The following is a 27882-nucleotide window of genomic DNA, read 5'->3' on the forward strand; positions in this document are numbered from 1 at the left end:
GCCATCCTCCACTGCCCTCTCGGGCCACAGCAGAGAGCTGGACTGGAAGAGGGGCAGCCGGGACTAGAACTCGGCGCCCATATGGGATGCTGGCGCCGCAGGCGGAGGATTAACCAAGTGAGCCATGGCGTTGGCCCTGTACTTTTTGACAGTTTTTAGCCCACAAGAAAAAGAAAATGAAATAACAAAAACGTTTAAAAATGTTTATTTTCATCTAATTGAAAAGCAGAGTAATAGACACCCCTTCAATCTGCTGGTTCACTTCTCAAATGCCTACAGCAGCCAGGGCTGGGCAAGGCTGAAGCCACAAGCCAGGAAACTCCATCTGGGTCTCCCACACGGATGGCAGGGGCCCAGACACTTGAGCCAGTGTCTGCTGCATCCAAGGCTGCCTTAGCAGGAAGCTGGATTGGAAACAGCAGTCCAGACTCAAACCCGCACTTGGATACGGGCATCCTCAGTGGGTCTCACTGTGCCACAGTACCAACTCCCCTTTACATTTATTTTTGAAAGCATCTGTTTTCAGGAACTCTTTTCTTGGGATTTGGTGTATAGCATCGTAACTGTAGTTAACAAACAATACTGTGGAGTTTACTTGGAAAATATTTTTAGAGTGTAAAAATTCCCCAAAACCTTTAAATTTATTTATTTATTTGAGAGGCAGAGAGAAAAATGGCTAGACAGACATGGAGAGCTCTCATCTGCTGGTTCATTCTCCAGATGCCCTCACTAGCCAACGCTGGGACACGCTGAGGGTAGGAACCGTTTTTCCCATGTTGGTAGCAGGAATCCAAATAGCAGAGCCATCACCACTGCCTCCCAGGGTACACACTAGCAGGAAACTGGAATTGGGAACAGAACAGGCATTCAGATTCAGGCATTCTGATGTAGGTTGTGGAGAAAACACCCATTCTCCAAAATTGGAGAGATTCATTTCAGCCGAATATTCTAGAAAGGTTAAGGTTAATTTTGTAAATTTTATATATTTAAGAAATGAGAGTAATACAAGAATGTGGTGCAAATATTTGCCCTAGAGAGAAAAGTCCAAGTGTAAAAGAGAGCCATTGTATGCCTTCTAACCTATACATAAATAATGTGAATTAGCTAAAAATAAGAAACACTCTGAAAACACATTTTGGAAAATTATCGGTATGCAGCAATAATATTTGCTTTATTTTTTCCAGATATGGCCGTGTGGAAAGTGTCAAAATCCTCCCCAAGAGGGGATCTGAAGGAGGAGTGGCTGCCTTTGTGGATTTTGTGGACATCAAAAGTGCACAGAAAGCTCACAACTCAGTCAACAAAATGGGAGATAGAGACCTACGCACGGATTATAATGAACCAGGCACCATTCCGAGTGCTGCTCGGGGATTGGATGATACAGTTTCCATAGCATCTCGTAGTAGAGAGGTTTCTGGGTTCAGAGGAGGTGGTGGAGGGCCTGCTTATGGCCCTCCACCATCACTTCATGCACGAGAAGGACGTTATGAGCGGAGACTTGATGGGTAAGTTCCAAGGTTTCTGTAGGCAGGTATTTTGTATTTGATATGGTGAGAAACAGAAACTCGTATTTAGGGGCCCCAGATGGATTTTAAAATTTGGGCATTCTCAATGTTTCCTATTTTGGGTTGGAAACGGAAGTGATCCCTGTCTCACTGGCTGGTGTCTTGTGGAATCATAGAGGATATTTCCTGCAGCTGATTGGATATCTACTCTTGAGATGTAAAGTGGTGGAAGATTTCCCGTGGCAGCGTCATTTTTGGAGTTACCTGTCTTCTAGATGATTCCTTCTCTTGGATAATATTAAGGCGTTCCTTGGATATATCCCTTCTGCCCGATGGAGCTATTTGGCTACAGCTTATATGGTTGTACTATTTGGAATATTTCTGGAGTATTACAGCTTACAGATGATTATAGAAGTTGGTATCTGCTACTTCGTTTTCACTACATAAAGTTTACAAATGAATTGGATTGTCACCAAAAAAAATTTAACAGACCATAATGATTCAACCATTTGGATTCTACAAACAATAATTTAACATGGAGATCTATACTTGGATGAAGAGAGAAGGTGATGCTTGATTTTCCTGTTTTGGATCTACACAATTTCTGTGTTGGAATTATACTCCTTGATGGAATTGGGGAAAATTGAGATGCTGGACGTTCCCAAATCCTGGAATATAGCCATTCTTTCCTAATTGCTGGAATGTATGGGATGCCATCCTGTCAAGACTCCATTAGCCCAGGGGAAGAGGATTACTGTCTCATTGCTTACGCAAATTGCTGCCCAATTACAGGTACTTTAGTTTTGAACACATGGTGATGATCAGTTGTGGATACAGCAATCAAAATTGACTGGGCTGGATGACTACAAAAGAAAACAACTGGCGAGCGGAGAGCAGTTGTCCCTTCCGCGCTTGTTGGAATTGCAGGATGTTTCCTCTTCTGCCAGCTGCTTGATTCACACTTAGGACTGGAGATTTTTATGAATGTGGATCAATTTATAATTGTCTACCATCTCAAGGAAGAAGTCTGGGGGTTTGAGAATTACAGTTTGTCTGGGACTACTTGCTTCCAGTGGAATTATTTTATCTGGTCACTAAGATTTTTTTCTTGTGGTTCATCTAAATATCATTTGACACCCTTGCCCATTAAGAAGGTGGATTACCCCCATAAGAGGGGCCAAAATTGGGGAAGTTATATTCACAATTCTCTCCCTAGATTTAATTGGGATTATAGGTCGTGTTTCCACACTTGGAAAAGGTTGGTATGTCCTGACCTGTGTATATTAGCCCCTCTCCTAACCCAAGTCAAACTCTTTCTTTTCCCACTAACTCTAGAAGTATTTGATACTAATAGATGAATCAGAGGATAGCCGTTAGATTTCAACTCTGCTAGCCCTTGTGCCTGCCTTCTGTATTCTTCCTAATAGATAAGAACTTTGCATATTTATAAAATATCAGCTGTAACAGTAATTCTCCTAGAATTTTTGTCTATTGCTTTTGTTATATCATTAATAATGACTTTAATTGATTACCATTTGATAGGATGCTAAATGAATTATTTATGAAATTTTCTCTTAAATCTCAATGGAAACTCTTGTTAGACATTGAATTAATCCATATTTCAGGATAGCAGAAATATAAAGGAGAAAGTTATTTAATACATTTGGTGGGAAAGATTGAACTTTTTTGCCATGCCAGTTCTTTCCATAATGGCATCAAGAAAGCAAAAATTAGCCTAGGAAGATGGAGTTGTGAGATAATAGAGAAAATGAATGTGAAGTGATCTCAAATCTAGCCATCTACTGGGCACATAGTTTTAACTGTTAAAAGATTTTTTCAGATTTTTTTTTTAATTTTTAAATTTTTATTTTATTTTATTTTATTTTTTTTTTGACAGGCAGAGTGGATAGTGAGAGAGAGACAGAGAGAAAGGTCTTCCTTTTTGCCCTTGGTTCACCCTCCAATGGCCGCTGCAGCCGGCACAGCTCGCTGATCCGAAGCCAGGAGCCAGGCGCTTCTCCCGGTCTCCCATGCTGGTGCAGGGCCCAAGCACTTGGGCCATCCTCCACTGCCTTCCCGGGCCATAGCAGAGAGCTGGCCTGGAAGAGGGGCAACCGGGATAGAATCCGGCGCCCCAACCGGGACTAGAACCCAGTGTGCCGGCACCGCTAGGCGGAGGATTAGCCTGTTGAGCTATGGCGCCGGCCTCAGATATTCTTCATTGAAGAGATTTTAATTCTTTTATGATTTCTTATTCCCTTTTGATAGATTAATCTAGAGATGAGGTTGAAGAGAAATTAAAGCAGAGTGATCTTTTAGGAACTCAGTAGCTGGTTTCTGGAACCCAAAGAGCACTTAAGATTTCTTTATAGAGTTAGAATTAGTTTTTAATATTAACACATAATTGTAAGTGTGTAAAATACTTCTTGTACTTTTAGGTTGATGAGTGTTCATATCCTATTAAAATACTTTTAAATTAAATGAAGTTAACTGATAATAGTAGATGCATTAACAAATTAGATTATAGACATTTAAAAATTATGTGGCATTTGGTAGCATAAGGAGGTAAAATAACTTATTGTTAGTTACATTTACATAGAGTAGCATGTGGTAGTCTGATATTTTGACATCCTAAGCATGTAGGGTTGTTTTTGAAAATTTATTTTTATTAAAATGTAATTTGGCACAGCAATTTGTGTTGTCTGTGTAATTAAGCAGTCTAAGCTTAATGAGAAAAGGTTGCATTTAAATATTTTTCTGGACTTCCTTGAAAGTCCTTCCTACTACATTGCGGCTTTCATGTCTATGTTAAAATGTGTGGAGATGTGACACAAAATATATTTGCAAGTAATCTGATGAAAGTGAAAATGCTTTTGTGTTAAAATGACAACCTCTTACTCCGTTCAACTTAAAATGGAAAAGAGGTGTACAGAAATCTTCTATATACAAGTCAGAAAATCCCTAATAAAATGGGCAACTGATATCCAGAACACAAGTCATGAAAGCCCAAACTACACTTAAAACGGTGATTTTTCCTCTGTGTAAATCAGTTTTGGAGTTCAGTAAAATGCTAAGCTTGTTAGTAGTTGCTTTCTAAGTGGGTTAATGCTGTTCAGGGAATGACCAGTTTCAAAGGCAATGTTGAAGTGAATATTTGCATGACTTGCTTTTAGTTTTACTTGTTCCTGTCTGATTAAATATTTTTCCCCCCTCCTAAATGCAGGGCTTCAGATAACAGGGAGCGTGCTTATGAACATAGTGCCTATGGACACCATGAACGGGGGACGGGAGGCTTTGATCGGACAAGACATTACGATCAGGATTACTATAGAGATCCTCGAGAGCGGACTTTACAGCATGGGCTCTATTACACTTCTCGAAGTCGAAGTCCAAACCGCTTTGATGCTCATGACCCCCGATACGAACCTAGGGCTCGGGAGCAGTTCACGCTGCCCAGTGTGGTGCACAGGGATATCTACAGGGATGACCTTCCCCGGGAGGTCCGAGGCAGAAGGCCAGAGCGGAATTACCAGCACAGCAGGAGCCGGTCACCACATTCATCCCAGTCTAGAAATCAGTCTCCTCAAAGACTGGCTAGCCAAGCGTCCAGACCTACACGGTCCCCTAGCGGCAGCGGCTCTAGGAGTAGATCTTCCAGTAGTGATTCAATCAGCAGCAGCAGTAGTACCAGCAGTGACAGGTAGGTTAAACAGCCTTTGGTGTTAACAAATGAGCCGTTAAATTCTCACCAATTCTCAATGATCAGTGGTGATGGGTTTTGATGAGTAGTATTAATTTTAAAGAATGTAATCTTGGCTCATGTATGTACTGAGTAAAGAAACTTTGATTAGCATGTGGCCATTGAATGAACCATTCTGCTAAGCAACCTGAAGCTACGTGATGATTTACAAATGCTGTTTCCTCCTCCAGGTACTCAATATTAGCATTAAACTGCCAAAAAGGAAGAGAGTGATGTAAGGCAAATCTTTTGACTCTGAAAATGTGGTGTCTTTAAAATGTTTAATGCCTTAGATGTATAGTACCAGCTTATTTCTATTTTGGTTAAAAATTGGCGAAAGCTGTTTGGTTAAATATGTATTAGTGAGATATATTGTTGAAATGTTTATTATCAACTACTAAATCAACTTATGAACACATTTGAATTGATTTTAACATCAAGGTGGTAGCCAATTTGTAAGCTCAGGTTGAAAAAAACTTTCAATGCATATTGTAACTCTGTTGTTCTCTGAGGTTGTATAAACTCTTAATTGTGCATTTTTACTTTTTACAAGTAAGGTTTACTCTAAGATAAAAATAATACATTGAAATTCTCTTAGCAAGGAAACTTAACAAGGAAAGTTAGGAATATGAATTTTGAAATCCTAATTCTAAGTAGATGGTTTAGAATACGTTTAGTAATCTGGACAAGTTACTTAATACTCTCCTAGCCTCACCTTTCTCATCTCATATACAGATTTTTATAAAGTTATGATTAAAATGAAAACTGCATTTAAAGTGCTTTCCTGGATACCCAGTTCATGTTCATCATGTTCAGTGAATGTGTCTCTTAATTGCCAGCTATTATTACTACTTAACTTGTTGACAGTCTGAGCATTTTCAGTTTCCAATTACTGTTATTTAATCTGTTCCTCCCAGATGTCCCATTTTTAAATTTAGGTGGTATATATTTTAAATTTACTATATACAAATTCTATGACCTGATTAAAAGGCCTAGTTTATTTTTCTTTTCATATTGCCTACTTAGAATTAATTGAAGTAAATCAAATGGTTGTGTAATTGAATGGCTCAGTTGTTTAGACTTCTCAAATTTTCTAACTCAAAATGATAAATGGAAATATTTTGTGGATTTATCTGCCTGCCTAGATATATTTCAAGCATTCTGAAAATAGTTGCATATTAAACTGATGTAAGTATTTAGGTTAGCAAAGAAAGAAAGTTAAGTTCTGGCTCATCACTACTCTGTGATATGGATAAAAGCCCTTAACTTCTCTTAATTTAATTTAGTATGTGAATATCGTCTAGTTAAATGGTTGATGAAATTTTTTTGACCACTATAAACTCAGTATAAGATCTTGTTGTGTTCCACTTTCTCCAGCATAAAATAGTCTAAAACACTCAAGTTTCAGTCATTTTCCCCAAACCTGCCTCATTAAAGGGATGCCACTGCATTCCATCAAGTTAAGTTTAGTTGAAAGGAAAACCTGTCGTGGAGGTGTTGAAGTTAGAGGAGAATTAATGAATACAAGGCCTTGAGGGTGGTATTATACTTTGGTGAGAGTTTACAGTGGTTTTTGGGATATGGCCCTTAGAATTGTAAGCTAAACTGCTTGAAGTCAGAGGTAATTTGATGAATTTGATATTAATCCCTGTTCACAAAACAAAAAGCACTGTATGTTTCTGTTAGATAAGATGCACTTGGAAAATATAGGTGGTTATGTACACATGTATGCATTTTGAATTTTTGTTTATGTCTTATTTGAAGGAGAGGGACAAATACATCTTCCACCTGCAGGTTTGTTCTCCAAATGCCTGTCACAGCTGGGACTGGGCCAGGCTGAAACCAGGAGCCAGAGGAATTCAATGTGGGTCTCGCACCCTGGTGACAGGGACCCAAGTAATTGAAGCATTCTCTGCTGCCTTCCAGGGTCTGCATTAGCAGGAAGCTGGGTTGGAAGCAGAGTAGCAGAGACTCAAACCAGGCATTCTGATAGGGGATGCAAGCCTCCCAGTGTCTTAATTGCTGTGCCAAATGGCCTTCCCTATAAGTATATATATATTTACTCATTTTTTTTAAAGATTTATTTTATTTATTTAAAAGAGTTACAGAGAGAGGTGGAGACAGAGAGAGGTCTTCCGTCTGCTGGTTCACTCCCCAGATGGCCACAACGGTCGGAGCTGTGCCGATCTGAAGCCAGGAGCTTCCTCCGGGTCTCCCACGTGGGTGCAGGGGCCCAGGGACCTGGGCCATCCTCTACTGCCTTCCCAGGCCATAGCAGAGAGCTGTATCAGAAGAGGAGTAGCCGGGACTAGAACCGGCGCCCATATGGGATGCTGGCACATCAGGCCAGGGCATTAACCCGTTGTGCCACAGTGCCAGCCCCAATATTAATTTATTTTTAAAGGATTTTTGTTTATTCATTTGAAAAGCAGAATTACACACACACACACACACACACACAGAGAGAGAGAGAGAGAGAGAGAGAGAGAGAGAGAGAGAGAGAGAGGGAGGGAAGTAGGGAGGGAGGCAGGCAGAGATCTCCATCCACTGGTTCATTCCCCAAAAGGCTGCAATGGCCCAGGTTGGTCTGGTGAAAGCCACGAGTCTGGAAATCCATGTGGGTCTCCCACGTAGATGACAGGGGCTCAAACACTTGGGCCATCCGATTCTGCCTTCCCAGGCACAATAGCAGGGAGCTGGATTGGAAGTGGAACAGCCACACTCTGATATGGGATACCAGCGTTGTAGGTGGCCGCTTAACCCTTTGCACCACAGAGCCAGCTGCTCTGTATTTATTTTTTTATATTAAAAAAAATTGTCTTTGGAAGGTTATTGTATCAAGTTATGGTAACTAGATTTATCCACTTAGACTAAAGGAGTGCATATGTAGGCTTGGAGGGCTGCCTCTGACCAGCAGACACGTGTAATTTGCTCTGTGTGGTATTTTAAGTTATTCCCTCTGCTTTGTACTGTAGGAGGTCAGGATACTGAAAGCTGCTGGTTGAAGGCAGCTGCTTCTCATGGACTTGGGAAAGAACCATTGACAGATTCTTGCTCTGTTTCTCCCTTTCCTAGGCTGGTATAGAATCTACCTTCTGTTAAAATGTTCTTTTTCTTCTGAGATTTTATAGTTTACTTACATAGTTTCCTTCATATATAGTCAAAAATTTTTTCTTAAGATTATTTATTGAAAGGCAGTTAGAGAGAGATGGACAGACAGACAAGACAGGGACAGAGTGATATCCTCCATTCACTGGCTCACTCCCCAGATGGCCACAATGGCCAGAGCTGGGCTCATCAAAAGCCAGGAGCCTCTTCTGGATTTCCCAAGTGGGTGCAGGGGCCCAAGCCCTTGGGTTGTCCTAACACTGCTTTCCCAGGCACATCAGCAGGGAGCTGGGTGGGAAGTGGAGTAGCTGGGACACAAACCAGTGCCTACATGGGATGCTGGAGCCACAGATGAAGGCTTTACCCACTATGCCACAGCACTGGGCCCTGTATGCTAATTTTCTAGAGCTGGTGTTTCAACCACATACAGATTGCTTTTAGTTGGTTACTTGAACTTTATTCAAGAGCTTATTGGTGGACCAGCGCTGTGGCATAGCGGGTAAAGCCACTGCCTGCAGTGCTGGCATCCCACATGGGTGCCGGTTCAAGTCCCAGCTGCTCTACTTCTGATCCAGCTCTCTGCTAAAGCCTGGGGGAGCTGTAGAAGATGGCCCATGTCCTTGGGCCCCTACCCCCGTGGAGACCTGGAGGAGGCTTGAGGCTCCTGGCTCCTGGCTTTGGAGAGAGCTTATTGTTTCTTTCTAGTTTCACTGATGTGACAGGTCTTACGTAAGGGCAGCTTTGGTGTTTAAACCTAATGACAGTGGGGAATAGAAAGATTATTTTGACTGCTGAGAAGATCTGAGAAGTGACATTTGGGCTAATGAAGGGTACTCGAGACTTTGAAAAACATTTTAGGCTAGAAAGGGAACATTGAGAGAAGGAACACACTGGAAATATAGTAGGGAGAAGAATGTTTTGAGAACAGCAAATAGTTTAGAAAGATGTAATCATGCTAAAATATTTTAAGTTTTACCCTGTATGAAGAGAAGAGCTGTTAAAGAATTTTAGAAGGGAGCTAACTTGTTGAGATCTGTGGTTTAGAAAGGCACCTGGTGATTTGGAATAGGAAAGGCAGAGATTATAGTTATTTGGTTATTTCAGTTAGAGAAGGAAAATTTGGATTGTGAGAACGCCTGCCTTGGGAAGGACATTGTATTAAGAATCAGGCTATGCTGATTCATGAAAAACAGAATGGACTTTGTTGGTGGTATAAGTGAATAGGCCTTTCATTTCTATTCTGTAAGAAGAAACTTCTGTGAGGGCCTTTTCTGATGGACCTTTCAGTTCTCAGTCTGTAAGAAGAAATAGGACCAGATAATCTTTGTGCACACCACAGAATTATATTCCCTTTCTCAGAGCAGTTTAATAGTTAAAGTACTTAGATAAAATTCTTAGCTAACAAAGAGGATAAAGCAAAATAGCTGGAGATGGCTAAAAGATTGGTCATTAAATTGTGATAGAAGCAAGTGCACAGAATTAACGTTCTCGGGTGTTTAGTGCATATCCATGTCCCTAGGTTCAATCTGCCCTTAATAAAATGTCTTCCTTTCCTCTATAATTATATATATTGAGCTGAAAGTGTAACGTCTGTGTGCATATATATATGTGTGTGTGTGTGTGTGTGTATATATTTAGAGATTTACTTATTTATTTAAAAGGCAGTTAGAGAGAGAGAGATCAACCTTCCATCCACTGATTGACTCCCAAATGGCCACAATGGTCAGGGCTGGGCCAAGTCGAAGCCAGGAGCCAACAGCTTCATCTGGGTGTCCCATTTGGGTGCAGGGGCCCAAAGACTTGGGCCATTTTCCACTGCCTTTCCAGGTGCATTAACAGGGTGCTGGATCAGATGTGGAGCTACTGGGACATGAATTAGCACCCATATGGGATGCTAGCATTGCAGGTGGGGACTCAACCTGTTATGCCACAGCATGGGCCCAAAAGTAATATTTGGAGGGACTGATGTTGTGGCACAGTGTGTAAAGCTGCTGCCTGTGATTTGACATCCATATGAGCACCAGTTTGAGTCCTGGTTGCTCTAGTTCCTACCCAGCTCCCTGCTAATGTGCTTGGGAAAAAGCAGATGATGGCCCCAGTACTTGGGCTCCTGCCACTCCAGTGGGAGACCTGGATGGAGTTCCTTTTTTCTGTCTTCAACCTGGCCCGGCCTTGGCCATTTGGGGGAGTGAAGCAGCAGATGGTAGATATTTTTCTCTCCATTTCTCCTCTTCCTGTGACTCTTTCAAATTAATCAACCAGTCAATCAGTCTTTTTTTTTGTTTTAAGTAATATTTTGAGAGGTCATATGAATTAAAAATGTTTGATTTCCTTTTAGAAGAAATAAGTTCTTTTTTGGTGTCTCTAAAAGTATGATTGTGCAATTGTGACATTCCTAAAATTCCTTTAAAGATGTTTAAAATGAACAGTTAGTGGACCAAAATAGTTTGTATTTACCTATGGAAGCAGGTTTCTCTTGTCTCCGTGACTGAGAAACTACCCTCCATGTTCCTTAATTTTACGACTTCGGCAAACAGATTGCTAGCAGTACACTTCAAATAAGTAAACTGGGGATTAATTGTAGCTTAGTTTTGAAATTCTTGAAAATGACATCATCTACTGTTCCTGCGAAACTGTTCATAGTGTTTAACTGATGCGAAGTGGGGCTTCATTGCATCACCTTTGCCATGCTTTTCTGTGCTATGGTGTGCTGCTGTGGGTCTTTTTGTCATGACTGTTTGTATGCGTAAATTCCACTGGAAGAGTGACAGAGCTCTTCCTTGGGTTCACTTCTCAAATGACACGGAGCCCTGACATCCACCTGGGTCCCCCACCCTGCTGCCTTCCTAGGCACATTAGCAGGAAGCTGAATGGGAAGTAGAGTAACTAGGACTTGAACTGGTACACCCTACCCTCAATGTTGGCCCCTTAAAATCTCTTAATTGAAGTTGAATATACTTTATTTCTGTAGTTCCCTATCTTTTCTTTTTCTATCCAGTTGTAAGAATGTTCTTTAATACAGGCTAAGGGATTGAAGTACTTGTTGAAGTTAAATTCATACACTTTACTGGTACCTGGTACCTTCTGGTGAGGCTTGAATTAGGATGGGGAAAAATTACATATTTTCCTTAGCCTATCACAGAAATTAAGATTGCCTTCCATTGCTTTAAAATGACACCAGTAATATTAGCAGGATGAGATATTTAAGTATTGTAGATGCAGATACTTTAAATTTGGGCTAATGTGAAGCATTTTCTTTTCTTTTTTAATTTTTAACAGGCAGAGTGGACAGTGAGAGACAGAGAGAAAGGTCTTCCTTTTTGCCGTTGGTTCACCCTCCAGTGGCCGCCACGGTAGGTGTGCTGCGGCCGGCGCACCGCGCTGATCCGAAGCCAGGAGCCAGGTGCTTCTCCTGGTCTCCCATGGGGTGCAGGGCCCAAGCACTTGGGCCATCCTCCACTGCCTTCCCGGGCCACAGCAGAGAGCTGGCCTGGAAGAGAGGCAACCGGGACAGGATCGGTGCCCCAACCAGGACTAGAACCCAGTGTGCCGGTGCCGCAAGGCGGAGGATTAGCCTAGTGAGCCGCGGCGCTGGCCCCCGCATTTTCAAAAAGTTTATGGAAAATGTTTATTAGGTGTGAATTTCAAAAGTTTTTGTATCAGAATAAATTGACCTTTTAGGTCAATTTTCTACAAGCTTTCTAAGGAAAGATTTATTTATTTGAAAGAACTTTACGCATGCACACACACACAGGTATCTTCCTCTGCTGGTTGCTCCCCAAGTGGCCACAATAGGGCATGTGGGAACCAGGAGCTTCATTTGTTTCTCCCATGGGTGCCAGGGGCCCAGACACTGGACCATCTTCTATTGCTTTTTCCAGGCTAGTAGCAGGGAGCTGGATTGGAACTGGTGCAGCCCAGACACTAACCAGTGCCCATATGGGATGCTAGTGTCAGGAAATGGCTTAACTCATTATGCTACAATGCTGGCCTCTTTACAGATTTTTTGAAGGGCCCCCTTTCATCATTAATTTGAAATTAGGTTTTCTTTCCTTTTTTTTGGGTAAAGATTTATATATTTATTTGGACAGCAAAGTTACACAGAGAGAGGGAGAAACAGATCTTCCAACTCTGGCTCACTCCCCAGATGACTGCAGTGGCAGAACTTGGCCAGACTGAAGCCAGTGCCAGGAACTGGCTTCCCACTTGGGTGGCAGGACCCCAAGTACTTGGGCCATCCTTTGCTGCTTTCCCAGGTGGAACAGCAGAGATCTGGATTGCAAAGCAGAACAGCCAGGACTCATCCAATGCTCCAATATGGGAGACTGGTGTTGCAGGCAGCAGCTTAACCCATTACACCACATGGCCAGCCCCAAGAGTTATTATTTTTTTAAAAGATTTATTTATTTGAAAGGCAGAGTTACACAGGGAGAGAAGGAAAGAGAGACAGAGGTCTTCCATCTGCTGATTCACTCCCCAGTTGGCTGCAATGGCTAGAGCTGCACCGATCTGAACAGGAGCCGAGAGCTTTCTCTGGGTCTCCCATGGGTGGAGGGGCTCAAGGATTTGGGCCATCTTCTGTTGCTTTCCCAGGTCATAGCAGAGAGTGGGATTGGAAGTGGAGCAGCCAGGATTTGAACTGGCGCCCATATGGGATGCAGGCACTGTAGGGGGCAGCTTTACCTGCCCCAAGAGTTAATTTTTAAATTAAGAAAATTTCCATATTTGAGAGGCAAAGAGAAATAGACTTCCCATCAACTGATTTACTCTCCAAATGCTCTGACAGTTGGAGCTAGGCCAGGCTGAAGCCAAGAACCCAATCCAGGTGTCCTTCCCTGTGGGTGGCAGGGACATGAGTTACTTGAGTCGTTATCCACAGGGTGAACATTAGCAAGAAGCTGGAATTGGATTGGAACTGGGACTCAAATTTTGCCCTCACATTTGGGGTACCAGCACCAAGTGGTGTCTTAACCACTAATGCCAAACATACACCATCCCTAAGATAGTTTTAAAATTCATGGGGCTGGCACTGTGGAATAGCAGGTAAAGCTGCCTCCTGCCATGCCAGCATCCCATATGGGCGCCGGTTTGAGTCCCAGCTGATCCAGCTCTCTGCTATGTCCTGGGAAAGCAGTAGAATTTGGCCCAAGCCCGGAGGAAACTCCTGGCTCCTGGCTTTGGATTGGCGCAGCTCCAGGGAGTGAACTAGTGGGTGGAAGAGCTCTCTCTCTTCTGCCTCTCCTTCTCTCTCTGTGTAACTCTTTCAAATAAATAAATCTTAAAAAAAAAAAAAAAAGAAAGAAAGAAAAAGTGAAATTATACCAACACATGAAAACTAGTGGTTAGGTGTCTTTTGCTTTTTGGAATAACATCAATTGAAGTATATATTTTGGGAACATTCAGAGAATTTTCAAGGAGGAAGAGTAAAAGGTTTCATGAAGGTTTTCACTTGAGGCTAAAGTCAAGAGTAATAAATATTCTTAGGAGAGATATTTTAAAATTTGTCTTTTCTTATTTTCATTTATAATGAAATATTTGCACTTAATTTAAGGCTAAGTAAAATACTATGTATTCCATTTCAAATAGCTGACTTGTTTCTAGTTTTGACAACTGTTCTTTAACATTTATTATTCTGTTCTGCCTTATTTTTACTTTTCTAGATGGCTGGAATTATCTAAGGTCTTATTTTATTTTATTTTATTTTATTTTATTTTATTTTATTTTATTTTAGAGAGTTACTGACAGAGAGAGAGAGACAGAGAGAAAGGTCTTCCTTCCGTTGGTTCACTGCCCCCAAATGGCCACAATGGCCGGAGCTGTGCTGATCTGAAGCCAGGAGCCAGGTGCTTCTCCTGGTCTCCCATGCGAGTGCAGGGTCCAAGCACTTGGGCCATCCTCCACTGCCTTCTCGGGCCACAGCAGGGAGCTGGACTGGAAGAGGAGCAACCGGGACTAGAACCTGGCACCTGTATGGGATGCCAGTGCCTCAGGTGGAGGATTAACCAAGTGAGCCACTGCACTGGCCCCTATCTGAGTTTTTAAAAGGGAGAATGTCTTGCTGAAAATTAGTGTTAGAAAATCACTCATAGTTCTGGACATTTTCACTGCTAAATGAAATTTCTACCTTGAAATTTGCAACTGTTACTTGTGGAGAAATCTAATAAAGGTCAAGTAGTGAGCCGGCGCCGTGGCTCAACAGGCTAATCCTCCGCCTTGCGGCGCCGGCACACTGGGTTCTAGTCCCGGTTGGGGCGCCGGATTCTATCCTGGTTGCCCCTCTTCCAGGCCAGCTCTCTGCTATGGCCCGGGAAGGCAGTGGAGGATGGCCCAAGTGCTTGGGTCCTGCACCGCATGGGAGACCAGGAGAAGCACCTGGCTCCTGGCTTCGGATCAGCGAGATGCAGTGGCCATTGGAGGGTGAACCAACGGCAAAAAGGAAGACCTTTCTCTCTGTCTCTCTCTCTCACTATCCACTCTGCCTGTCAAAAAAAAAAAAAAAAATGGTTTTATTAACTGATTAAATAGTCTTTTTTTTTTTTTTTTTGGACAGGCAGAGTGGACAGTGAGAGACAGAGAGAAAGGTCTTCCTTTTCCGTTGGTTCGCCCCTCAATGGCTGCTGCGGCTGATGCACTGCTCTGATCCGAAGCCAGGAGCCAGGTGCTTCTCCTGGTCTCCCATGCAGGCGCAGGGCCCAAGGACCTGGGCCATCCTCCACTGCACTCCCTGGCCACAGCAGAGAGCTGGCCTGGGAGAGGGGCAACCAAGACAGAATCTGGCGCCCCAGCCGGGACTAGAACCCTGTGTGCCAGCGCCGCAGGCACAGGGTTAGCCTATTGAGCCGCGGCGCCGGCCCTAAATAGTCTCTTAAAACACTAATACCTAAATTCTTTTTTGTTATAAACTAAGGAGTCACCCATTAGTTCAGGCCTTTTTTTTTTTTTTTTTTTTTTTAAAAAGGTTGATTGGTTTATTTGAAAGGCAGAGAGAGAAAGGGGGAGGGAGAGATGGAGAGAGATCTTCCATCTGCTGGTTCACGTCCCAAATGGCTGCAAAAGCCAGAGCTGGACCAGGCCAAATCCAGGAGCCTAGAGCTTCTTCAGGGTCTCCCACGTGCGTGCAGGGCCCAAGGCCTTGGGCTTTCCTTTTGCTGCTTTCTCAGGCCATAGCAGAGAGCCAGCCTGGAAATGGAGCAGCTGGGACCCGAACCAGCGCCCATTTGAAATGCCAGCACTGCAAGTGGAAACTTTATGCACTAAGAAGTAGCCCTACCCCCTGGTACCTAAATTTGTTTTTTTTTTTTAAATTATGTACTTAGTGAGAGAGGGTTTGGAAAGTGTTTCTGTAGTACTTGAAAAACATTAGGTCTTGCCTCATTTTGAGGAACTGTTTTAAATACTACTGTGCATAAGAAAACATCATGCTCATTCCTTGGGAAATGCAATTTTGGGGCTGTTTGGCATCAGTGGGTAAAAGTTCAGCAACCTGTGCTTTGCAGATTAACACCCCCCCCCCCCCCCCGTTCTTTTTTCTTTCTTTCCATTTTCATCATGGTAGAGAAACAGCAGAGGCCAGGGAAGGGCTCACATTTTGAAACACGTTCCATTTCTGGCTGCTGTGTAGTTTGCTTTGTTACTTTGCAATAAGCTACACACAACCTTCTGTCTTGGGGTCATATTAGCCAAGCTATTTCTGTGCTAAATATGGAAAATGGAAAAGTGTCCACTTATTAATTACTCTGGGGGCTTACCTCCCATGTTGGAGATCTATAGGCAGGTTAGTTTCCTTATTTGTCGAGTGCTGCATTTTCTTAAGGCCCCCCCTTTTTTTTTTTTTTTTAAAGTGTGGTGGTTGTTAGTGGTAAGGTCCTGTATATAAATAGGCACTCCGTTTTGAAAACAGGTGGTGGGCTGACATGTATTTGTTACGTATCGGGAACTCTGCTTTCATTTAAGAGGCTCCGCTGCTGCAGAAGCGAGAAATAAGTAGACTTAGTTCTGAGAGCCAGAGGAGAGGAGAGCTCATGGTGTACTGGCTTGGCAGCCCCTGCGTCTGATACTGTGGGGGAAGCTAGCAACTGCTTGTTTGCAACTGGAACTAGCCTAAACTGGAATCATCCAGTTTGAGTTGGCTGCTTGCCACCTCCACAGGCTTCCTTGTTTTGCCAGCGGTTCTGCCAGGCCTTCAGTCCAGAGGTGGGGCAGGAGGACGGGCTGCAGCGCGGTGACTGGGCAGGCGATGGGAGAGGCAGGGCAGATTACCTGTGCCCCTTGGCCTAGGGCTGCCCATTAACCTGGGTTTATTCCTGGGAGTAGGAGGTATTTCACATCCAACCAAGGATCAACACCCGAGACTAGAAACTGAAGTCTTCCTGCAGCCGGTCTCTCCCTTAACCCCCTTGCTTTCATAGGAGCTTTTTTCTTCTGCCCTTTAGAAGCAGAGCTTAAAAAACTGCATACGTCCTACCACTGCTTGGCTACATCACAGCGAGGTCTTGCAGGAACTTGGCTTTGAGTTAGGTTTGATTGTTTGGAGTAAAAGAACTCTCTCTCCCTTACCTTTTTTCATTCTTTTCACTGCAGTTGTCCTGAGGTTATTTTTGGTTTGTTAAGTGAAAGGGGTTAAACTAGGTTTGAGGGTAAAGTTGTACCTTACTATGTTGTGGGTTTTAATTTTATGTAAATTTTCCCAAAAATTGCTTTAAAAATTAACAAAAAAGTAACTTAGCAAGGTAAAATTCTAAAAAACGAGTTTTTAAGTTAAAAATGCCACACCAAATTGTATTTGTTTGACTTGGAAGCAAAATATTTAAGCCCTTTAAAAAATATTGTGCTTAAAATGTGAATTTTTTACATTAAGACTACTTTGAGCACAAGGAGCCTCTTTGTCAGTTTCCTCTTTGAGACATAGGTTTAAGTTACTAAACATGGCCTAATTTCTGATTAGCAAACACCAGAGTTACTTAGAGGTATTAAGGTAAAGAAAGTCACAAATTAGAAATATGTTTATTTTTGTGTTACTGGATGCTATATAGAAAATGTAAATTTCCATAGCTTTGCTTAGTTTTAAGCTTTTAGAATGAGACTAAACCTCTGTTAGTCATTTTACTTAGGATAAAATCTTACTCATTCAGTGCAGTTTAGTGACTTGTTCTGTTTTACCCCTTTTGGGTTGTTTTCACTTGGAGCCTATCTGGTCACTTCAGAAGCTATGGTACAATTTCACCTTACAGACAATCTGAACAAGGAATCATCTGTGCCCAGAAAGAAAAATGGGCATTGTTACTTTAAACAGCATTTTCTGAAGTTTAGAATTAGCCAAGATTTCATTATAAGCAATAAGCCCCCCGCCCCCCCCCCCCACGTTAAAAAGATTGATTTATCTATTTGAAAGGGAAAGGGAGAGAAAGATATCTCTATTTGCTGGTTCATTTGGCTCATTCTCCAAATGGCTACAGTAAGCCAGGAGCCTGGAACTCCATTTGGGTTTACCACATGGGTGGCAGGGGCCCAAGCTGTTCTCTGCTGCTTTCCCAAGTTCAGGGATCGGAAATGGAATGGCTGGAACTTGAACTGGGATGTTGGTGTCATAGGCAGAGGCTTAACCCACTGTGCCACAATGCCAGCATTCCTCCCACCCCTTTAAATATATATATCTTAGAAGACAAACTGGGATTATGTTTATCTACAAAGGGTGGTCTTATGAGTTGTTTTACGGTTGCTTCCCTTGTGAGCAAAAGAAAAGAGTACCCTCTGGTAACTTACCGAAACCATTAGACATTCATTAAATTACATGCTACTGAAGGGTACTGCTCCTAGAAATTATGTCATCATCTGCATGGAACATCTCAGACATATTTTTATAGTAAATGAACTTTCCAGGTAGACAAAATAATGAAATACCTGTTAACATTTCTTTATAGAGTATGGGTATCATATTTTTTAGACATTGAGTATATTTAAACTCAGAATCTCAGAAGCTTTGGTGTGAAAGAGAGTAAAATTTGAAAAATGAGCTCAGGTGAGGGTGGTAAAATATTTTCTTACAAATAAGTGGAAAAGCACTAAAAAGTTTGATAAAATAGAGTCAGGCTTTTTTTTTTTTTTTTTTTTTTTTTTTTTTAAGATTTACTTTACTTATTTAAGAGAATTACAGAGAGGAGAGACAGATCTTCCGTCTGCCAGTTTACTCTCCAGATGGCCACAATAAGCAGGGTTGGGACAGGCTGAAGCCAGGAGCCCAGAGCTGAGCCATCTTCTCCTACATTCCCAGGCCACCAGCAGGGAGCTGGATCAGAAATGGAGCACTGGACTCAAAACAGTATCTAAATGGGATGCCTGTGCCACAGGCCACAGCTTAACTTACTGTGTCCCAGTGCCTGCCCCCTGAGCTAGGCATTCTTAGAATTTGGCCTAGTTAATAAATGTTTCACTTTCTCTTAAAGCCATTAAGTTAAAACTTTTTTCCCCTCTTCTTTTGCTTGTGTGAATTGTTGGTATAATTCATCTTCTACCAAATAAGAGATGAGTTTTTGCTTGCCTTCTTCTTCGTCTTCTTCTTCTTCTTCTTCTTTTTTTTTTTTTTTTTAAATTATTGACAGTGATTAGTGCTGTGGCACAGTGAGTTAAGACTCCCCTTCAACACTGACATACCTTATAAGAGCACTAGATCAAGTCCAGGCTCTCCTTGCTAATATGCCTGGGAAAGCAGCAGAAGAGGGCACAAGTGCTTGGGCCACTGCCACACACGTGGGAGATCCAGATGGAGTTCTGGATCCTTGGCTTCTGCCTGTCCCAACCCTGTCCTTGGCTGCCATTTGAGGTGAGAGCCAGCAAATGGAGGATCTCTGTCTTTCCTCTCTCTGCAACTCTGTATTTCAAATAAATAATTTTTTAAAAAATCAACAGATAATTTGCCAAGTCTGTTATGATAAATACCCTGAAACTGTTTCACCTTTTTTTTTTTTTAAAGGTTTATTTATTTATTTGAAAGTCAGAGTTACACAGAGAGAGGAGAGGCAGAGAGAGGTCTTTCATCCAATGGTTCACTCCCCAGTTGGCTGCAAAGGCCAGAGCTGTGTCAATCCAAAGCCAGGAGCCAGGAGCTTCTTCTGGGTCTCCCACGTGGTTGCAGGGGCCCAAGGACTTGGGCCATCTTCTACTGCTTTCCAAAGCCAAAGCAGAGAGCTGGATTGTAAGTGGAGTAGCTGGGTCTCGAACCAGTGCCCATATGGGATGCCGGTGCTTCAGGCCAGGGTGTTAACCTGTTGCACCACAGCACTGGTCCCTTCGATCTTTTTTTTATTCCAGTAATTTTCTGTTTTTAAAGAGAATATTTATGCTTTTAGGAATGATTTTCCAAACTTGTTGGAGCTCTCCGAAATTATAAATACATGATTCTATTGAGATGACATTTTGATGTTAAGTTTAAATGTACTGGATGGGTGCTGTTGCACAATGGGTTAAAGCCCCAGCCTACAGCACTGGCATCCCATATGGGCATTGATTTTAGTCCCAGTTGCTCCATTCCCGATCCAGCTCCCTGCTAATGTGCCTAGGAAAGCAGCAGAGGATGGCCCAAATCCTTGGACCGCCGCACCCATGTGGGAGACTCGGAAGAAGCTCCTGGCTCCTTGGCTTCAGATCAGCTCAGCTCTGGCCATTGTGGCCAGAGTGAACTAGCGAATGGAAGACCTCTTTCTCTGTCTCTATGTCTCTCTGTAACTCTGCCTTCCAGATAAATAAAATAAATCTTTAAACTATTTTTTAAGAAGTTTAAATGTGCTAAATATCTAAAATGTGATCTCCCATAAATGACACTCTGTTAGGTCCACGCACATTCTGGGCTGCACCGAAGCGTTGTTTCATTGTTGAAAGCTTTGCAGTGGCCTAACATCTATTTAAAGGATGATAGGCTTGTCTGTTGAGGCAGTTTTTGCTTCTAGGAGGAGGCTGTCTTGTACTGTAACTACTAGCCACACGAGGCTATTGAGTACTAGGGATGTGGCCAGCCTGTGCACCAGTACTGACTGACACTGTAACACGGACAAACCTCAGAAACATGCCGAGTACAGAAGTCAGAAAATCTGAGACCACCGTGTCTGTGGAATGTCCAGGGTAGGTAAATCCATAGGAAAAAAGTAGATTAGTAGTTGCCTGCAGTTGGGAGTGGAAGAAATGTGACTACTAAGGGGCCGGCACGTGGCTCACTTGGCAAATCTTCCGTCTTGGCACTGGCATCCCGTATGGGTGCTGGGTTCTAGTCCTGGTTGCTCTCCTTCCACTCCAGCTCTCTGCTGTGGCCCGGGAGGGCAGTGGAGGATGGCCCAAGTGCTTGGGCCCCTGTACCCACATGGGAGACCAGGAAGAAGCACATGGCTCCTAGCTTCGGATTGGCGTAGCGCCAGCCGTAGCGGCCATTTGGGGAGTGAACCACTGGAAGGAAGACCTTTCTCTGTCTCTCTCACTGTCTATAACTCTACCTGTCAAATAAAAAAAAAAAAAAAAAAAAAAGTGACTGCTAAATAGTATGATTTTTCTTTCTGGGGTTATAAAAATGTACTAAAATTATATTATGCTGAGGGTTTCATAACTATAAATATACTAAAACTCATTAATTGTCCACTTTTAAGCAAGTGAATTTTATGGTATGAAATTATATCTCAATAGAACTATTTAAAAATATACACACAAGATTTTAAAAACCTGGTTAAGAAAAGCTTTCAAAATTTTTATGTTGATTACATGTTTAAATAGTATTTTTAACATATTAAGTTAAAAAATATCATTAAAATTAATTTTACATGTTTCTTCCCAAAATATGGTTGGTATTTGATGATTTAAACTTACACAAGTATTTGTGGCTTACACTAAGTTTATTTTGGACAGCACTGTGTAGAAGCAAGTTTTTAAATTTTGTTTTTATTATTTTTTAAAGTTTATTTTTTCAAAAAGAGTTAGGGAGGGAGAGACAAGAGAGAGATCTTCCATCTGCTGGTTCACTGCCCAGATGGCTTCATCGGCCAGAAAGCTGGGCCAGGCTGGAGCCAAAAACTTCATCTGGATCTCCCACATGGGTGTAGTAGCCCAACCATTTGGGCCATCTTCTACTGCTTCCCCAGGTGCACCAGCAGGGATCTGAATCAGAACTCTGGTAGCCAGGACTCAAACTGGTTCTTATACAGGATGCTGATGCTGTGGGCGGTGGCACCAAAGCAAGTTATATTGAGATACAATGTCACATAGTAATGTGTGCATTGATTTTAATTTTGCTTAAAGATAGAGTTTTGGGGCCAGGTTGAGGTGTAGTGGGTAAAGCCATTACCTGTAGTGCCGGCATCCCATATGGGCACTGGTGTGAGGCCTGACTGCTCCACTTCCAATCCAGCGCTCTGCTATGGCCTGGGCCCCTGCACCTGCAAGGGAGACCTGGAGGAAGCTCCTGGCTTCTGGCTTCGGATTGGCCCAGCTTCTGCCATTGTGGCCATTTGGGGAGTGGAAGACTTCTGTCTCTGCTTTTGCCTTTGCCTCTCTGTAACTCTTCCTTTCAAGTGAATAAATAAATCTTTTTAAAAAATAGTATTTTTTCTTTTATTTCCCAAACCTTTTCTATTATCTTGGAAATTAACAATTAACAGAAAAGTTCTTTTGGGACTCTAATGACAGAAATATAAATTGTTTCCAGATTTCCATCTTCAAGAAATGTAGTATTGGGCCGGCGCCTTGGCTCACTAGGCTAATCCTCTGCCTTGCGGCGCCGGCACACTGGGTTCTAGTCCCGTTCGGGGTGCCGGATTCTGTCCCAGTTGCCCCTCTTCCAGGCCAGCTCTCTGCTGTGGCCAGGGAGTGCAGTGGAGGATGGCCCAAGTGTTTGGGCCCTGCACCCCATGGGAGACCAGGATAGGCACCTGGCTCCTGCCAGCAGATCAGTGTGGAGCGCAGCGCGCCAGCTGCGGCGGCCATTGGAGGGTGAACCAACGGCAAAGGAAGACCTTTCTCTCTGTCTCTCTCTCACTATCCACTCTGCCTGTTTTAAAAAAAAAAAAAAAAAAGTAGTATTGGATAGACAGAAACGCTTGTTGGTTTTAGAGTGGCCAAGGGGATGTCTCAATTCTTGAAGAAACTTTATAAAAAGAAAAAAAAATAGAGCTACAGGGGCTGGGAACAAGGAGAGAGAGAGAGAGAGAGAAAACTATCTTCTATCCATGGGTTCACTTCTCAAATGGCCCCAATGGCCAGGGCCAGTCCAGGCCTAAGCCAGGAGCCAGGAACTCTGAAATCCATGTGGGTCTCCCATGTGGGTGGTAGGGACTGAAGTATTTGAGTTGGTATCAGCTGCATCCCAGGAGTAATAGCAGGGAACTGGATCAGAAGCTGAGTGGCTGACTCAAACCTTAGTACTCTGATAGAGGGATGCAGGTGTTGTGGCAGTCTTGCTACAGTGCTTACCCCTTAAAGTATCTTTTTTTTTAAAGATTTATTTATTTATTTGAAAGACAGAGTCACAGAGAAGCAGAGGCAGAGAGAGAGAAAGAGAGAGAGGTCTTCCATCCATTGGTTCACTCCCCAGATGGCTGCAACGGGCCAAAGCTATGCCAGTCTGAAGCCAAGAGCCAGGGGTTTCTTCATGGTCTCCCTTGTGGGTGCAGGGGCCCAAGCATCTGGGCCATTTTCTACTGCTTTCCCAGGCCATAGCAGAGAGCTGGATCGGAAGTGGAGCAGCCAGCACTCGAACGGGCGCCCATATGGGATGCAGGCACTGCAGGTGTTGGATCTACCTGCTACACCACAGTACCGCCGCCCCCTTAACGTATTTTTAAGTAATGGTTAACACTTCTTATTTAAAATGGGTCTGTTAAATGCAGTGGAAGTCTGGTGTTGGAATTAGAAGACACATAATTAATAGACATGGAGTTTTTTCTGGACATGATTTATATACTTAAACTGAAGTTCTGTGCTTGTTTTGTTATGTTGCTTTCTGTCGTGGTTGGAAGGGACAGAGTAGCTTTCTGAGTATGCTGTGTTGTGATTAGAGTCATCTTGAACTGTAGCTTTATGTCTGTCACTGGAAGAAATTGCTAAGAGATTGTTCTGTTTGAACAGAATAGCTTTAGGGTTGGGATTTCTTTCTGAGTAATAGTCATTTATGAATGAATAAAACAATTGTATCAAATTGTAGATGGCTTAGGCTTCCAGCTGGGAAGTTAGATGCCTTTAGGTAACCTCTTGGGCCTGGAGCCACCGTAGTGGAGAGTTCAGAAGTGGAAAGAAACTGCTTTTTCATTCTGAATAGGAGGGAGATTTAATTAGCAACCAAGTTAAATGAGAAAAATTCAGAACCCCAAAACAAAGTTAAAATTTTCTTGTGGATTTAATGAGGGCTTTGTCATTTGTATGTACCATTTAGAATTAAAAAACATGTCACTTAATCTCTGAGCATTCTTGGCTTATGCCTTTTGAAGCATTTTAGTTGTTGATACAAGAAATGTATATGATTTTATATATTATGTGCTTAAGGGAAAAGGAACTTCCACTGTGTGATAATTGACAGTTTGCAAATTCTTGTCTGTCATTCTCTTAAAAGACACCCCTTTACAGAAAGCTTCTTGTTTCTCAGGTAGACTGTGTACTGCCTGTTGCTTTCAGGGAGCATGCTTTTGGCTTGAATTACTTGAATAGCAAGTTTTTTGAGTCTTAGGGAATTGCCAACGATGTAATGATCCAGCCCACCCAGCTTCTTTGGAATTTAAAAGTACTGTAGAGCTAAGGTTGTTTTGGATAGTGCAAATACTTAGAAGCATACTTTTTCACTTTACCCCACTATCCATTTTTACTTACCAGAATCTGTTTGCAGGATCTGACCACATATCTGACCAAAAAGAGACAATTTGAACATGAAATGGCAAAGAAGTACTTAGTGATGAGGTCTCTGTTAGTTGATTGTGTTACAGTTCTTACAGTCAGGGGAATTTTAGGATCAAGTAGCGTCCTTGAGAAAATGTCACATGATTCATTGTACTAGACTTAACAAAACCATAGCTTCTTTCCATTTTTGTTATTTTTATCAAAACAGTAGATTCTCATATACCATTATACAAGTATTACTTTTTTAATGTCAATCTTGTAAGACTTCAGTTTTTTGTTTGTTTGTTTTTGGTTTTTAAAAATTTACAGAGTTGGGACCAGTGCTGTGGCATAGTGGATTAAGGCTGTGACCTGAAGCGCCGGCATCCCGTATGGGTACCAATTCTAATCTCGGTTGCTCCTCTTCCGATCCAGCTCTCTGCTATGGCCTGGGATAGCAGTGGAAGATGGCCCAAGTCCTTGGGTCCCTGCACCCACGTGGGAGATCTAGAGGAAGCTCCTGGCTTCTTGCTTTGGATTGGCACAGCTCTGTCCTTTGTGGCCCTCTGGGGAGTGAACCAACAGGATGGAAGACCTCTCTCTCTGGCTGTACCTCTCTCTGTAACTCTGCCTCTCAAATAAATAAAATCTTAACTCTGAAAATCCCCCCCCCCTTTTTTTTTTTTTAAACAGACGTGAGAGAGAGGGAGAAAGAGATACCTTCTATCTGCTGGTTCACTCCTCAAATGTCTAGAACTGGTCCAGGCCAAAGCCAGGAGTCCAGAACTCCATCTAGGTTTCCCACATGAATGGTAGGGCCCCAGATACTTGGGCCATGTTCCATTCATTTCCCAGGTGCATCAGCAGGGAACTGGATTGGAAGTAGAGTAACTGGAGTGCAAACCAGCACTTACATGGACTGACAGTGTAGCAGGGACAGCTTTAATCTGCTGCATCACAGTGCTGGCCCCCAAAATTTTTAATTGAGGTGAGATATATGCAACACAAAATGTGCCATTTTAGCCATTTTTAAGGGTTTGATTCTGTGCCATTAGTATATTCGTATTGTACAACTATCATCACTATCCATCTTTAGAACTTTTTCATCATTAAACAATGACCATTCCTCCCTCTCTATCTCCAGTGATAACTATTCTTTGTTTCCATGTATTTTTTAAAAATATTTATTTGAAAGGCAGAGTTACATAGGGATCTTTCATCTATTTCTTCACTCCCCAAATGGCTGCAACAGCCAGGGCTGGGCCAGGCTGAAGCTAGAAGCCTGGAACTCCATCTGGGTCTCCCACATGGTGGCAGGTGCCCAGCCAATGAAAGCAGTCTTTCATTGCTTTCCTGGGTGCAGTAATAGGGAGCTGGAATAGAAGCAGAATAGCTGGAACTTGAACCAACACTCATGGAATGCCAGCCTTACTGTGCTGCAGTGCTAGTCCCTCTGTGTACCCCCCCCCCTTTTAAAGAAAGATTTATTTATCTATTTATCTATTTATTTATTTATTTGAAAGCAAAGTTACAGAGTGAAAGAGATCTTCCATCTTCTGGTTCACTTTCCAAATGGCTGCAATGGCCAGGTTTGGATCACATTGAAGTCAGGAGCTTTATCTTGGTCTCCTACATGGGTGCCAGGGTCTGGGGACTTGGACCATTTTTTGCTGCTTTCTCAAGTACATTAGCAGGATCTGAAGTGGAGCAGCCGGGAGGAACCAGTACCCACATGGGATACCGGTACTGCAGGTGCTGCTTTACCTGCTATGCCAGAGTGCCAGCCCCTCTGTATATTCCTTAAAAGATTTTTATTGGTCGATTGGAAAGGCAGAGTGACGCACACATGCACACGTGCGCGCATACAGACATAGATCTTTTGCTGGTTTACTCCCCAAATGGCCCCAATGCCTGGGACTGGGCCAGGCCAAAATCAGAAATCAGGAACTCCATCCTAGTCTCCCTTGTGGGTAGTTGAGGTCCAGATACTTGGGCCATCTTCTGCTGCCTTCCTAGGAGTGTTAGCAGGGAGCTAGATTGGAAGTGGAACAGCCAATACTTTAATTAGCACTCTGATACAGGATTCCAGCATCCTGTGTCTTAACTCAGTGAGTCACAATGCCAACCATGAAGGCTTCTCTCAAAAAATTGTTCGTAAGGCAGAGTGATAGAGATCTTCCCTTTGCTGGTTCACTCCCCAAACGGCTGTGGCTGAGCCAGGCTGACACCAGGAGCCAGGAACTCCATCCAGGTCTCTTGTGCATGAGTGGCAGGAGCCAAGTACTTAGGCCTTTTTCTGTTGCATTCCAGGGAGCATTAGCAGGGAGCAGCCAGGACTTGAACCAGCACTCCATGGGATGCTGGTGTCACAAGTGGTGTGTTAAACCACTGTTCCACAGCACAGGCGCAGGAACTCCATCTGGGTTTGCCATGTGGGTAGCAGAGGACTCAGGTACCTAATTTGTCATTACCACCTTCCCATGTGCATGAGAGAGAGAGAGAGAGCGCGCGCACGCACGCACTGATCAGGAGCCAGGGGCTTCTTCCGGGTCTCCCATGCTGGTGCAGGGACCCAAGCACTTGTGTCATCTTCTACTACTTTCTCAGGCCATCAGCAGGGAGCTGGATTGGAAGTGGAGCAGCTGGGACTCGAACTGGCACCCATATGCTAGCACCACAAGCAGATGCTTAACCTACTATGCCACAGCACTGGCCCTAGTAACTGCATTCTGCCGTGGGATTCTGGCATCCCAGGCTGCAGCTTCATCTGCTGTACCACAGATGTTTTCCCATTAGAAATCCTTGTAGTCTGATTATAGAAGAAATCTAATAGACTAAGCAAAGTTGAAGTTAAAGTATTGTTCATGATAAAAATGCATTTTTGCTCTTTAATATGTATGGTTCCTCTCAATAATAAATACCCCAAAATTAAAGAATTTAAACAACTCCTCACTAATTTTGGCTCTAAGAGCTTACTTTATACAGTTGAATCCTGCAGTGTTTTCTCTAGTTGTTTTGTGATAGCTGTTAGATTCATTTGTAATAGAGTCGACTCATTGTTCTGATGTCATCTCTTAGGAATTTTACCTGGGAAAGACAGAGTTTTGAGACCCTGTGGTTCAGCAGAACCTTAGGGACTCTTTCTCTATGGGACTAGAAGAATGACTAACTGCATTTTATTTGTACATTGTATGTAGGGGTGGGGAAGTAAAATTTAAAAAATTTTTAAATTATTTTTTAAGAACTTACTTATTTGAAAGAGAGAGAGAGAGAATCTTCCATTCCCTGGTTTATTCCCCAAATGGCCGCAATGGCTGGAGCTGGGACGGTCCGGAGCCAGGAGCCAGGAGCTTCTTCTGGGTCTCCCATGTGGTTGCAGGGGCCTAAGGACGAGGGCTATCCTCTGTTGCTTTCCTAGGTGCGTTAGCGGGGGATTGGATCAGAATTGGAACAGCCGGATTCAAACCAGCACCGTATGGGATGCTGGTGCCACAGGCCGTGGCTTTAACGTGCTGTGCCACAGCTCCGGCCCCAAGTAAAATTTTTGAAATGTACCATTTGAAAAAACAATTTTTAAGTGTGTAGTTCCATAGCATTACCATATTCACATTGTTGTGCAGTCATTACCATCATCTGTCTCCAGAACTTTTTAATTTCCCCAAATGAAACCGACCCATTAAGCAACAATCC

The 27882-nt window shown here is 42.9% G+C and overlaps 1 protein-coding gene across 2 annotated transcripts in view; it reads left to right on the forward strand.

Annotated features, from left to right (window-relative positions):
• Positions 1-27882, forward strand: part of SPEN (spen family transcriptional repressor) — a 98062-nt gene that overhangs the window by 24188 nt on the left and 45992 nt on the right. Inside the window, exons 2-3 of one of the 2 annotated variants that reach the window (XM_062190482.1) lie at positions 1185-1505; positions 4729-5205. In XM_062190482.1, coding sequence (XP_062046466.1) covers positions 1185-1505; positions 4729-5205 — 798 coding nt within the window. Of the gene's footprint in view, positions 1-1184; positions 2764-4728; positions 5206-27882 lie in introns of those variants that run through there. The other variant, XM_062190483.1, reaches the window with a different exon arrangement.

The sequence above is a fragment of the Lepus europaeus genome, chromosome 5, assembly GCF_033115175.1.
Source record: "Lepus europaeus isolate LE1 chromosome 5, mLepTim1.pri, whole genome shotgun sequence".
NCBI classification, from domain to species: Eukaryota; Metazoa; Chordata; class Mammalia; order Lagomorpha; family Leporidae; genus Lepus; species Lepus europaeus.